The 13,014-nt window shown below is 46.0% G+C and overlaps 1 protein-coding gene across 1 annotated transcript in view; it reads left to right on the forward strand.

The window, feature by feature from the left end:
• The first annotated feature begins 12,184 nt into the window (after positions 1 to 12,184).
• The window catches only part of LOC140688097 (epididymis-specific alpha-mannosidase-like), a 35,030-nt gene continuing 34,200 nt past the window's right edge, over positions 12,185 to 13,014 (forward strand). Inside the window, exons 1-2 of the mRNA XM_072946521.1 lie at positions 12,185 to 12,325; positions 12,825 to 12,971. Coding sequence (XP_072802622.1) covers positions 12,194 to 12,325; positions 12,825 to 12,971 — 279 coding nt within the window. The 5' untranslated portion in view covers positions 12,185 to 12,193. The remainder of the gene's footprint in view (positions 12,326 to 12,824; positions 12,972 to 13,014) is intronic.

Below are 13,014 nucleotides of genomic sequence, written 5' to 3' on the forward strand. Positions count from 1 at the left end.
CCACAAATTCCACAGTGACTCCGAGTGTCTTGAGAAGGACGCAGGGTGCTGGCCACTCCCCGCAGCAATGACAGCTTGTTCCGAGTGTCACACATGGGAGACTGTAACTTCTTCTTGATCTGGTCTGTAGCCGCTCATGAGAATGTGAAATATGCCTTATTCTGCATGTTCTAGAAAAGGAACAGCCCGACCTTTCTTTGTGGGTGTGTGAAGATTTGTCAGATGGACACACTGGCACAGTTTCCATTTAATTCTTGTGACCTCAGTGTTCTCTGCCCTTGAGGACAAATGGACTAACCTGGGGATCAGGCTTGCCTTGGGTTGCAAACTACCTGGTCAGTGTCAATGACCTCCCCCACAGCAGCACTGACACCATCGTACTCTTGCTTCCAACCATCTACAGCTCCCAGTGTCTGCCCTCCAGGGGCCTGACCCTCAGCTGCATCTCAGACCCTTCAGGATTTGTCCCACCTGCCTTTCTGGCCCCATCTCCCACACCCTCTTCTACTCCAGTCCTTCCATCAGCTGCTGGATGGCTCACTGCTCCTGATCCTCATAATCCTTTTCCTCTGCTGTGTCTCCTACACCTGGAATGAGCAGTTTCTTCTGTGCACCCCCGCTGCATGGACAAGTCCTTCCTACAGGTCATACCTGTTCAGTCTTGGCCGTTTGCACATAAAAGCCAATCATGGTTCAGGCCAAAAGTCATAAAATTATAAATCATATTTCTCAGTTCATTCAATCTCACATAATAATTTTTTTGATCTGGATGTAGCCATTGGGTTTTCCATTAGTTTTATAATTTTTTACCCAGTTCAACTGTGATCTAAAAATCATCAGAAACTGGTATTTGTCGGAAGTTCTTTTTAATGAATCTTCTTGAAGATCTTCAGTTTTGTAAAAAGCTTCAGAGTAAACCAATAACTCTCTATTTTTGACTAAAGACTTCAAATGACATTGATCTGACTATAATTGACAAGGAAGTTTGGTTATTTTTGTGACATACAGCATTTTAAGCTGATAGCTAGAAGTACGGCTGATAACATTGTGCCAGGACATATCCAACACATTCAAATTTTAGTCCTGTCATATAATAAAATTTACACGTAAAATGTACCCTAAGAAGGTTAGCATCACCCATTAGCACACCAAATAAGGCTAGCTGGTTTAGTGTCTCTGTTTGAGATGTTTCAGAGGCTTTCTGAAACATTTCAGAGTCACCTAGAGGTCAAAAGAACTTCACTGAATTTGACTTTGGGAAGTTTGTCAAAGGTATCAAGAGGTTTCAAAACTCTTGGTCAAGTAGGATAATAGGTTACTGTGAAACAATATACACTCACTTAACCCAAGTGACAATAAAATATTTTAAAGGCAAAACACAGAAATTTACAACAGATCACTTAAAAGGCAAAGAGACATTTTGCAATCTGTTATCAAAAGCAGATCAATATTTTAAGAAAATTTTGTCTTCTTAGCAGAGAGAGAAAATAAAATTCTTTAATATTTTAATATTAAATATTTACTATTTAAACATTACCTTTAATATTAAAACCCACCTTTAACATTAAAACTCATGTTCTTAATTATATTTATTTAACATTAAAATTCATATTTACCCTTAATATTAAAATTCATGTTCTTAATTAAATTCATTTTAATCTTACTTAGCCACTCCCAACCACACATGAAATTTTTTTCTAAAGATTATTTTTTCTCAAAAAACCATCTTCAGATTTCAATATTCATATCAGTTTGTTTCTTATTTTTTTTCCCATTTAGCAATAACCAGCTTTAGGACAAAGTCAGTTTATTTTCCCTTAAAAGCATTGAAAGCATTTCTAGTCTTTATGCCTTTTAAAATTTCATCCAAAGGTGTTTTCCTTACTAATTCTAGTAGTTTTAATTACATACGTTAATTAGAATTCTTGACCTTTAGAAACCTTAACTTCTAGTGAAAACTAAGAAGTCAGCAATTATGAGCTATCTTTTACATTAACATTCTGTAGACTGGAAAACTCATAAATATTATCTATGATTTCTAAAAATATATGTTTTTAAGTAAAAAAATTTTCAGTGTGACATAAACATATTTACTGAATCCTGAATACCTTTAGTTTCTTTGTAAAAGGAAGCCTATGTTCAGTAAGTAATGTTTCAGTATCTTATTTTATCTAGATAGTTAATTAACTTCCATCATTTCACTTTACTTAGCAAAACTTTATTTTCAGTTTTTACCAGATTGAGTTATAGATTCAGTTTTATGTCATTGTGAGCAGTATTTATATTTCTGATTTGTAGAGATTTGCAAGACAACAGTTGCTTTTTTCCCAATAAAATGATATATTTTACTCAAATCTGTGCCACCCACTCTAATTTCACTTTGTTCTCCAGCACCTTCATTCTTTTCAATACTTGAACTGCTGTGCCTAGCTGAAGCTTCACTTTGTCAATAAAAACCTCTGGCTGGACTGTGGTTCTCTTGTTTATAGTTGAAACAATATTCAAAGCTTCTGAATATAGAAAGATTCTAGATTTCTAAATTTTTTGTCAAAGTCTCTGTGCTTCGTGAAATACTGGATTTCTGGACTGCAACCCAATAATTAAATTCCTCTTCATCTCGGTCCAAATGAAAGGCAATGTTCACAGCAACACTATTCACAACAGCCAAGACATGGAAACAGCCTAAATGTCCACTGGCAGATGACTGGATAAAGAAAGAAAGATGCATTATATATATTATATATTTGTATATATTATATACTATATATATATAATACACACACACCAAATGAAATATATATATTATATATTATGTATATAAAATACACACACACACAAAATGGAGTATTTCTCAGTCAAAAAAAGAATGAAATAATGCCATTTGCAGCAATCTCTAAGATGGACCTAGAGATTATCATATTAAGTGAAGTAAATCAGACAGAGAAAGACAGATATCATATGATATTACTTATACATGGAATCTAAAGAAAGTGATACAAATCTTATTTACAAACCAAAAATAGACTCACAGACATAGAAAACAAACTATGGTTACAGAAAGGCAAAGGGCAGAGGAGGGATAAATTAGAAGTGTGGGATTAACAGATACACATTGCTATATAGAAAACAGATAAAGAGCCAGGACCTACTGTATAACACAGGGAACTATATTCAACTACTTGTAATAACAGCTAATGGAAAAGAATCTGAAAAATACATATACATGTATGTATATGTATAACTGAATCGCTTTGCTGTACACCTGAAACTAACATTCTAAATCAACTACACTTCAATAAAAAATAAAATTAGAAAAAACTTGATGAATGACAAATGTTGGAGAGGATGTGGAGAAAAGGAAACCCTTGTACACTATTGGTGGAAATATAAAATTGTGCAGTCATTCAGTTTGGAGGTTTCTCAAAAAACTAAAATTAAAAATACCGTATGATCCAGCAATTTCACTCCATATAGCAAAAAAAAGGAGAACACTGATTAGGAAAAAATACATGCACCTCAATGTTCATAGCAACACTATTTACGGAATCCAAGCTATGGAAGCAATCCAAGTGTCCATCAACAGCAACAGACAAATGGATAAAGTATATATATATATATAAAAAATGGGGTATTACTCAACCATAAAATAGAATAAAATTCTGCCATTAGCAGCAATTTGGATGGACCTAGAGAAAATTATCCTTAATGAAATAAGTCAGAGAGAAAGACAAATGCTCTATACTATCATTTGTATGCATAATCTAAAAAAATAATAAAAATTTGTGTATATGCACAATGGAAACAGATTCACAGATATAGAAAGCAAACCGGTGTTTACTGAAGGGAAGAGAGAAAGGAGGAGGGGAACATTAGGTCTATGGGATTCAAAGATACAAGCTATTCTGTATGAAATATATAAGCAACAAGGAACACTTTTAGCGTAAGAAATTACAGCCAGTGCCTTGCAACAACTTTTTAAAAATAATTATAAGAAAGAATATTTTATTGAAAATGCATCTTTAGTGAAATGTGTGATCTTTTTCTTTTCTTTTTCTCTTTAATTTAGATTCTTAAAATTTTTTTGCTTTAAAATTTTTTATTGAATGGAGGATTTTTTAAATCCCACAGTGCTTTACAATTTTCAAAAGTTTCACAAACATGATTTCATGTAATCGCATAATAATCCCCTTTTCCCTACTCTTGTGCTATATATAATCTATAAAAATACTGAATCACTAAGCTTTACACCTGATATAAATATAAGATTGTAAATCAGTTTTTAAGAAGATTATATTTGTGTGAATATATGATATTAATATAAGTGTTCCAGAAATACAGGCATACGTAGGAAATATTGTGGATTCCATTCCAGACCACCGCAATAAAGTGAATATTACAGTAAAGCAAGTGACACAAATTTTTCATTTCCTATTGCATGTAAAAGTTATGTTTATAATACACTGTAGTCTATTAATGTGCAATAGCATTGTGTAAAAAAAATCCCTTAACAATAATACTAAAAAATGCTAACCATCATCTGAGCCTTCAGTGAGTTTTTCTGCAATAGTAACATTAAAGGTCACTGATCACAAATCATCATAACAAATACAATAATAAAAAAAGTTTGAAATATTGTGAGAATTACCAACAATGTGAGCAAAAGCTGTAGGAAAAATGGCACTGGCAGACTTTCTTGATGCACTGTTGCCAAAAAACCTTCCATTTGGAAAAAATGCCATACTATGAAGTACAATAAGGCAAAGTGCTGTAAAACGAGGTCTGCCTGTAACATGCGGTTCCTAAAAATCTTATCTGTTTTGGCATCATGTTATTAGCCATAATTCCAGTTATTCTCCTAAAATGTTGGATGCCACAGAAATAACCAAATTTCCTTCTCAATTTCATTATAATGAACTCTTATCAGACCGTTACCATTGGATATTCAAGTCTTTTGTCATTTACAGTTTATTCTTTTACTCTGTGCTTTACAGAAATGTTTCTACCAAAATGTTACATCTTTGCGGAGATTCACGGAAAAAACCCTGACAAGTACTCTAGAATGCAGGCTTCTGAAACTTTGAGGTCATAACGCTGAACTGGGTACAAATCTCTAAAACTTTTATGGAAGACTGTTAGATTCATAAGGCCACTAGCCCAAGATCAAGGTCGGCAAGAATCAGTGACAGGAGACTAAATGGCCTGACAAGGGTGACTATGATTTTTATGACTGATGCTGGTCCTCCAGCATTTTGTTTTCCAGATAAGAGGAAACCTTTCCTCTTCAGCTGTGAGTTGAAGCATCTGGTAAATGATGCCTTGGTAGGCCGAACTGAAGCGTTTATCTTGTACTCCCTACCTGATCTCTCTAGAATTTGGGAACTCTGGGTGAGTATTCTTATTTCCATGGCAATATAGTTATTTGCATAAGTTCAATAAGATTTTGTTCTCCTAGGAGCAGAACACAATTGGAAACACTGATTACATTGCCAAAGCTCTGGCTGGAATGTGAAATCTGAGAATGTTCTTAGACTCAGATACGACCACAGCCGTAAGGGACTAAAATTGACTTTACGGAGCCATAAACCTACTTGAAAGAGAAACTGCTACTTGGCTTATAGATTTCCCAGCACCTTCAGCAGGTGAGTAGGGTCACTTCCTGGCAGGTGCAGGAACGTCAGGACGTGTAGGGGACCTCAAAAAGAGAGGAAGTTATCCAAAGCTATAGGTATTGCAGGTGAATCTGATGGGGAACCTTTGGGGTGGTTTCCTGGCCTCAAGAGGCATTTAAAAGCTCAATCTGAGACTCCTTATGAAAAAGTTTGAGCAAAGGTTTTAAAGATTTTAAAAGAGCCTATATGATCATTCACTATTCTTGTTGTAGTTATGTAAATAACCAGGACAAGTTTATTGAATCTAAACTTATTCTGCCAACAAATTAGTCTTAATGTGGCTATCTGCAGTAAAAGTGGGGGTGAGTTTAGAGAGAAAAATTATGTTTTAGTATTAAACTTTCATGGATGCTAGATTCTAGTGCTGTCCACTGTCTTTTAAGGTTCTGTTTACAACCCCTAAATTTGACTGGATCCTGAGTTCTTCTAGTTTCCTCCATGTTTGCTTACAACTCTCCAGACAAACATCTTGAATTTTTCTCCCAACTTTCTGATTTGGAATCATTGAGAATGAAAACCGCCCATTTCTAAAATCCGTGCAAGCTACCGTGGGACAGATTGATATAATTTCGTAGGTACCACCGCAGCAGCTCGTGTATGGACAGTCTTGGTGCCCGCTGCTTTGTGGCCTCTCAGAAAGATCACCAGAGACATTCAAACAGCAAACCAGGAAAATCCATCAGTACGTAGCTGCCTGCCTCACTTCATCTGAAGGTTCTTCAAGATGGACGCCTTGAACTCTTCTCCACTGCCAGCCTCCACCACCCAGAAACTGGGGTTATAGTCTGCTCCAGTCATTAACTACTGTTTTCCTTTTGTTTCCACAGAAATGCCTCTTATTAAGTACCTGACTGCTTGTATCATGGGCCCAACTCTGGGAGCCTGCCCTCATTACCACCTCGTGAAGTGAGACACAACTCTTTGACTGATCTGACCTGTTCTCAGGACAAGTGACCGATTTAACGAAAGGGGGCATCTACCGACTGAACCTGTGCAATGCGAGCTCCTTGTAGAGCTTCAAGGCGGGGCTGAGGGGGCTCAGAACAAGTCTCCACAAGATGTTTCCGTCTGGCACGCAGATTACTTTGAGCCAAAGACGGTCAAGACTCTGTAGCTCAGGAGGGACCGCTGCTCCTCCCTTAGCATCCTAGGAGAGCTGGAATTTCCCAGAGTGAGAATTATTACGGAGATAAACTTTATCTGAGTGATCCATCTGTATGGCAGGGCAAACATCTAATTACCAAACATCTGCTCTTCTTCCAATTGTCCTAGACTTGCCTTCCTCCCCTTGGAAGCCCCAGGCCCCCCTCCAGTTCCCTAGCTCAGGATGCCATGTACACCTCATTTTACCTTCTGTCTGAACTTCTTAAGTGTGTGGAGTTCCTACATGTCTGAACTAAATTTTTCTCTATGTTAACTTGTCTCCTATCTATTTGATTATTAGACCAACTGAAAGGAACGTTGAAGGGTAGAGAAAGCTCTTTCTCTTCTGCACACTCTTGCCTTCACCCCACTTACTCTCCATGCCCCCTCCCACTTGCTCCTTCTCTCCACCTCCTCTCTGTGACCCCGCTCTGGGTGTGGGAAGGCAGCAGAGGGCACGCCTCAGGGGACCGTTCAGGGTTTTCTCACAAGGTGATGCACAGGAGGATGAGGTGCTGAGTCTGGAGCCTTAAGCCCCAGGTGCCACCTGCTCTGCATGCCCTCACCACGGCCACCTCCCCTACGCCCAGTCGCTAGGTCACCTGCCTGTTTATGATGCCCACTGCATGGAGGAGACATTGAGGCTGGGAGAGGAGGAAGGCAGAGTAGGTGGCCAAGTAGGACTCAAACTGACTGCTCTGATTCCAATTTGAGTCTCATCCCCCATCCCTGCTGGGACAGGGACAATGCTCTCCTCACCCCCAAAAGTTGGGGTGCCTTACAGGGCGGGGCAGAGCTTGGGGAAGCCAGTTCCAAGGAAGGAGAACAGAAGTGCCCCTAGGTGAGATCCTGAGGGACAGTCAGTGGACTGTCCTAGACTTGCCTTCTCCTGGTCCCAGACGCCTCAACAGAGCAACAAAAATCCCATCTTCAGGACGTTAATCTTAAAGTGCAGGGGAGGATAGACGTGAATACCCTGCCGCCCTGCCCCACCAGGCACAGTTTGGGAAGGGAGGGGAGATGCCATGGAGAGGGGCCAGTTTGAGTTTTGAAAGGAGAGGAAGGTGGAGCAGGGAGACAGAAAGAGCCTGCAAGCTCCCCACCTTGACATGGCTTGCCTTCCATCTTATGGCCCAGTACCAGCGGCTGCCAGCCATCTGCCCGGTCTAGTTCATGTCTTTTAACTAGCCTTCCTAATTCTTCATCTAATCCTATATAGTTGAATTTAAAATTGGATCATTGTTTCCTATCAAATAGTCCATGACATTTTTCACAGAAGCAGAACAGATAATCGTAAAATTTATATGGTATCACAAAATACCCAGAACTGCCCCAGCAATACTGAAGAAGAAGGACAAAGCGGGAGTCATTACCCTCCCAGAATAGCTGGACAGCTGGGTGGCCCTCAATGTGTCCTTTCAGAAGCAATTGAGAATTTATAGGTTAGGAGGCTTAAGAGAACCACCCAGTGAAAGTCTGGACCCTTTCTCCAGAATCTAGAGCAAAGCCAGTCAAATCTCAATCCCATTGATCAAAGGGTAGACTGTGTCCCTGGGAGGAAGGACCCCCACCTCCCAGAAGGCCTCCAGGGTTGGCCGGGAGCACTAAACCAAACACCGCAGAATCTCCTGTGGGCAGAGCCCATCATGGCCAAGGCCTGCCTCCCCGCAAGTGCATCCCAGGGGCAGCACATCTCCTGTTCTCTCACCGTGCACAACAGAGTCTGGCACACAGTCATGGTTTTGTGGTTGTTTACTGATGAAAACTTGAAAAGAAGTCCCAGGGCAGCCTTACAGCCTGCGGTGGGGTGGACCTGCTGTTTATGAGCAGAGTGGTCTCTCTGATTAGGCACAAGGCAGCTGCTTTATATTCCGACACAGCTTAATATCCACACCCACGCTATGGATAGACTTAAACATCCCCATTGTACAGGTCAGAAGCCTGAGACTCTGGGTCAGCTGTCAGGAGCTGTGCATCGGCTCCCACAGCAGGCAGAGGCGCAGCTGGGATGAGTTTCTGAGCTGAGCTTCACACGCTGCGCCCTGGATAAACCCAGGTTGTCCAGGGGACAGGCACGTGCATAACGATTACATTCACGAGTTTTTTCCACACAAAAGAGAGAGAGCCCCTGCTCTGTCCCCGGTGCCTGCTGCAGCAGAGAGCAGAGTGAAGCCTCACGAAGCCTGTGGTCTAGTGCATGAGGCAGTGTTTCCCAGGCACACAAATCAGTACAGAATCATATTTGTCAGTAAAGGCTGTGGAGGGATGGGGGGGGTGAACGGAAGGTCTCTCAGGGGGGAGAAGATGTGAAGGAGGAACAGCAGCCTGCCAGACGAAAAGTGCAGGAAGATGCTTCTCAGTAGAGGGAGCCGCACGTGCAAAGGGCCTGAGGCTGGAAAGGGCTTGCTAAGATGTGGAGGATTTGGCGATGGAGGTGCTGCAAGGAGAAAGGGGCTTGTCCTGGGTAGAGAAGACAAGCAGCCAGGACCCAGCAGAGAAAAAGGGTGGAGAGGAGGAGGGACAGTGGGCCTTCCAGCAGCTGATGGAGGGACTGGAGTAGAAGAGGGTGTGGGCGGTGGGGCCAGAAATGTAGATGGGACAAGTCCTGAAGAGTCTGAGATGCCAGCTGAGGGTCAGGCCCCTGGAGGGCAGACACCGGGAGCTGTGGAAGGTTGGAGGCAAGAGGCTGCCAATGTCCATGCTGCTGTGGGGGAGGTCACTGACATTGGGTGCAGCCCCTGGCAGTGTGCCCCTCAAGGCAAGCCTGAGCCCCCAGGCCAGTCCCACCTGCCCTAGGGAACAGAGAACACTGCTGGCAAGAGGATTAAGTGGAAATGGTGCCAGTGTGTCCACTTCACACACTCCCACACAAGCAGAAAGAATGGTCAGGCTGTTCTTTTTCTAGAACACCCAGAACAAATCAGGCTTCACACTTTCATATTCAGCGATGGCCCAAATCAAGAAGACGTCATGGGCTGCGTGCCCAAGTGTGACACTCGGAACAAGCTGTCATTGCTGCGGGGAGTGGCCAGCACCCTGCGTCCTTCTCAAGACACTCGGAGTCACTGTGGAATTTGTGGTGCATCTCACAGAATCAGCCAATACACGTGTCCCTCCAGCCCTTTTGTTTGACGACCATGTGCTGCCAGTAACAAAAGTCGCAGAGCCCAGAACCTCAGGCAGCCCCTTCAGGCTGAGCATGGCAGAGCCTGTTCGAGAAAGAACTGCTCCTGTGCTGTAGCCTGTCCCCCAGTGAGGGACAGCGAACCTCTGAGTTTGTCACAGAAGCTTCCCCAACCCTTACCCTGCCCAGGGGACTTCCAGCCTCCAGAACCGTGAGAAAATGCATGTCTGTGCTTAAGCCCCCGTCTGTGGTGTCCTGACATGGCAGCAGATGTAGACTAAACGCCAGTCGTGGCGGATACAACACCAGGAGACAGGCTACCAGGCTGTGAAGTTGGACAGTGTTGGTCCACACTGAGTGAAGAAGAGGTGGCAGGTGGAGGAAGAGGGATTCAAGCTGCAGAGAAGTAGGAAGGGGCCAGAGTGAAGGTGGTAGGTGAGGCCAGACAGTGTCCCCCAAGAGGCCCAGGGGACACTCCGGTTACCAAGCACCAGCATCAGCAACAAGCCCAGACACGGGGCGGCCCCTGTAGGACGGGGCTGATGGGAGCGGAGCCATTAGAGAAGTGGGCTCCCTGGTGGCACTGGAAGTCATGGGACGCAGAAAGGAGAGGCCAGGTGCCTGCTCGTAGCTGTCCGAAGCAAGGCCAGTGCAATTACTGTGACGCACATCAAAGCCAGCATGGCAGCGAGACGCACTCCAGGCAGTGGAGATGGTTGCTGGGATGCAGCGCTCCGAGGGCAGAGCAGCTGGACAGCTGGCGTGGGCGACCCTCAGTGTGTCCTCTCAGAAGCCACTGGGGATGCATGGGTTAGGAGACTGAGGGCAGCCACGGAGTGAAGAGCGAACCCTTTGCCCAGTATCCAGACCAGAGTCAGGCAAACCTCAATCCCATCGGCCTAAGGCTAGACCTTGTCCCTGCGAGGGGGGACTCCGCCAGAGTCCTCCGCTGGCCTGCCTCTCTCTCTCCAAGTGCTCTCAGGGCTTCTCCGCGTCTCCTTCCCACGTGGGCTGGCTTGGGCTTCCTCACAGCATGGCAGCTCCTGGCTCCACGCATGACTCCTCCTGTGAACAAGGCAAACCCTGCCTTGCCCCTTCTGACACAGGGCATCTGCTCGACATTCTGTCGGTTACAAGTGAGCCACAAGCCCACTCAGCTCTAAAGGGAGAAGACACTGACCCCACATCTCAATGGGAGGGATGTCGAAGTCAAGTCAGGTCGGGGGTGGGGGGCAAGGAGGCAGATGGGACAGAGGAGAGAGGATGGGGACTTGCTTGGACATCATAGACTCAAACTGCATTTGCTGAGCGATGGACAAGGTGGCCAGAAGGGCCGGTGAGCCACGGCCCTGGCCAGGATAGAAAACTACAATCAGGTGTTTGTTTCTCAGGCAGAGCACCCCACACCGCAGATGCCCTGCTCCTGGGTCGGGGGCACAGAGGCAACTCCAGGCGACACCCTGGCCCCTGCAGACTGCACCGCTGTGACCACACCATCCTCCAGGAAGGAGACACTGGAGCTGTCATCTCGTGAGCGCTCACTCACTGCTCTCAGGTCCCCTGTGGCTATTTGCGGTTGGTCTGCTGAGACCCAGAGAGATTACGCAGCTAGCCGAGGTCATTACGGATGACCCAGCCCTAATTCTGAAGGTTTCGGTCGGTCTCGCTCCTCCAGTGGTTGTGTGACGTCAGTGAGTCACGTAGTGTTGGTAAAGGCCTGATCTCCTCCCTCGAACAGCGAGAACGATCCCTATTGAAGGGCCGGACTGTGGGCTCCACGCGGAGGAGAGGGTGTCAGCGCAGGCGCCCCAGTGGCGGCACTGCCCGCACTGAGTACTGAGGGTGAGGGAGGCCTCGAAGCCGAGGAGCCAGTCCAGAGGGAAGGGGCTGGGGACGGGCCGGGATGCCCAGCGGGAAACCCTCTAAGAGACAGAAATGAGCGGCAAGGGCCCTGGGCTGACGAAGGTCCTCCCAGACAGGAGGGAAGTCTGGCAGGCTTCCCTGAGGAGGTGGCACTTGGTATTTGCCTTAAAGGTGGCCAGGGACAGCCAGGAAACCGGAGCTGGGCGGGGAGTGCTGCAAGGCAGTGAGCAAGTGCCCCAGCCTGCACTGCTCAGGTGACAGCATCTACGTGGGTGTCACTCCTCCCTTGCTCCTTCCCACCCCCTCCTCCAAGGAGCAGGTCCCAGTCAGCTCCCGAGAGGCCAGGCCCTGCAGGCAGATTGGCGTCTGACAGCCCTGCCTGCTGGCCGCGAGGATGGGGCCGCTCAGCTGGCTGCCTCTGTTCCTGGTGCTGCTGTGGCCGCTGGGGGCCCTGGCCACGCTTCCAATCAGGGTGTTCGTGGTGCCCCACAGCCACATGGACGTGGGCTGGCTCCACACAGTACAGGTGGGTGCCCCGGGATGTCCCCTGCACACCTCTTGAGGATGAAGTCTCCTTCTTCCTGCAAAGTCCCTGGACCTCGCCCGCTGTGACCCTTGGGCTTGGCTGTGCGGTTGGCCATGTGGCCCTCACGGCCGGCCAACATGTCCCTCTGGGAAGCCATCCCTGCCACCTTGGTCCTGGCAGGTGCATCCCCCTGACTCATGGACTGCCATAGTCTGTTTCCTCACATCCCTGCCCAGGAGAGCATGTTCCCATCACAGGGGCCTGCCCTGTCCTGCTCCCAGTGCCCGCGCTCACCGTGTGTCTGGCGCAGAGTGGGACTGGGGCCCCCTTGTTTGAAGGGAACTGGGGGAGCAGAGGGAAGGGCCCCCAGACAGATGCAGCTGTGAGTGCCAGGGGCCCCCAGACACTCTTGTCACCTCTGGATTTTACTCCTTGGTCCCTGGGGCCGAACCCTCCAGAAGCCCCATGGGGCTGGAGTGATGGTGTCCCCCACCCCTAGGAGAGCATGCGGGCTTATGTCGCCAACGTCTACACCTCGGTGGCGGAGGAGCTGACCCTTAAGGAGCAGCGCAGGTTCATCGCCGTGGAGCAGGAGTTTTTCCGGCTGTGGTGGGATGGCATCGCCTCGCACAAGCAGAGACGCCAGGTACTGCTGTCCTGCAGGGTGTCCTTGAAGGGGCAACCGAGAG

The sequence above is a fragment of the Vicugna pacos genome, chromosome 2 (assembly GCF_048564905.1).
Source record: "Vicugna pacos chromosome 2, VicPac4, whole genome shotgun sequence".
NCBI classification, from domain to species: Eukaryota; Metazoa; Chordata; class Mammalia; order Artiodactyla; family Camelidae; genus Vicugna; species Vicugna pacos.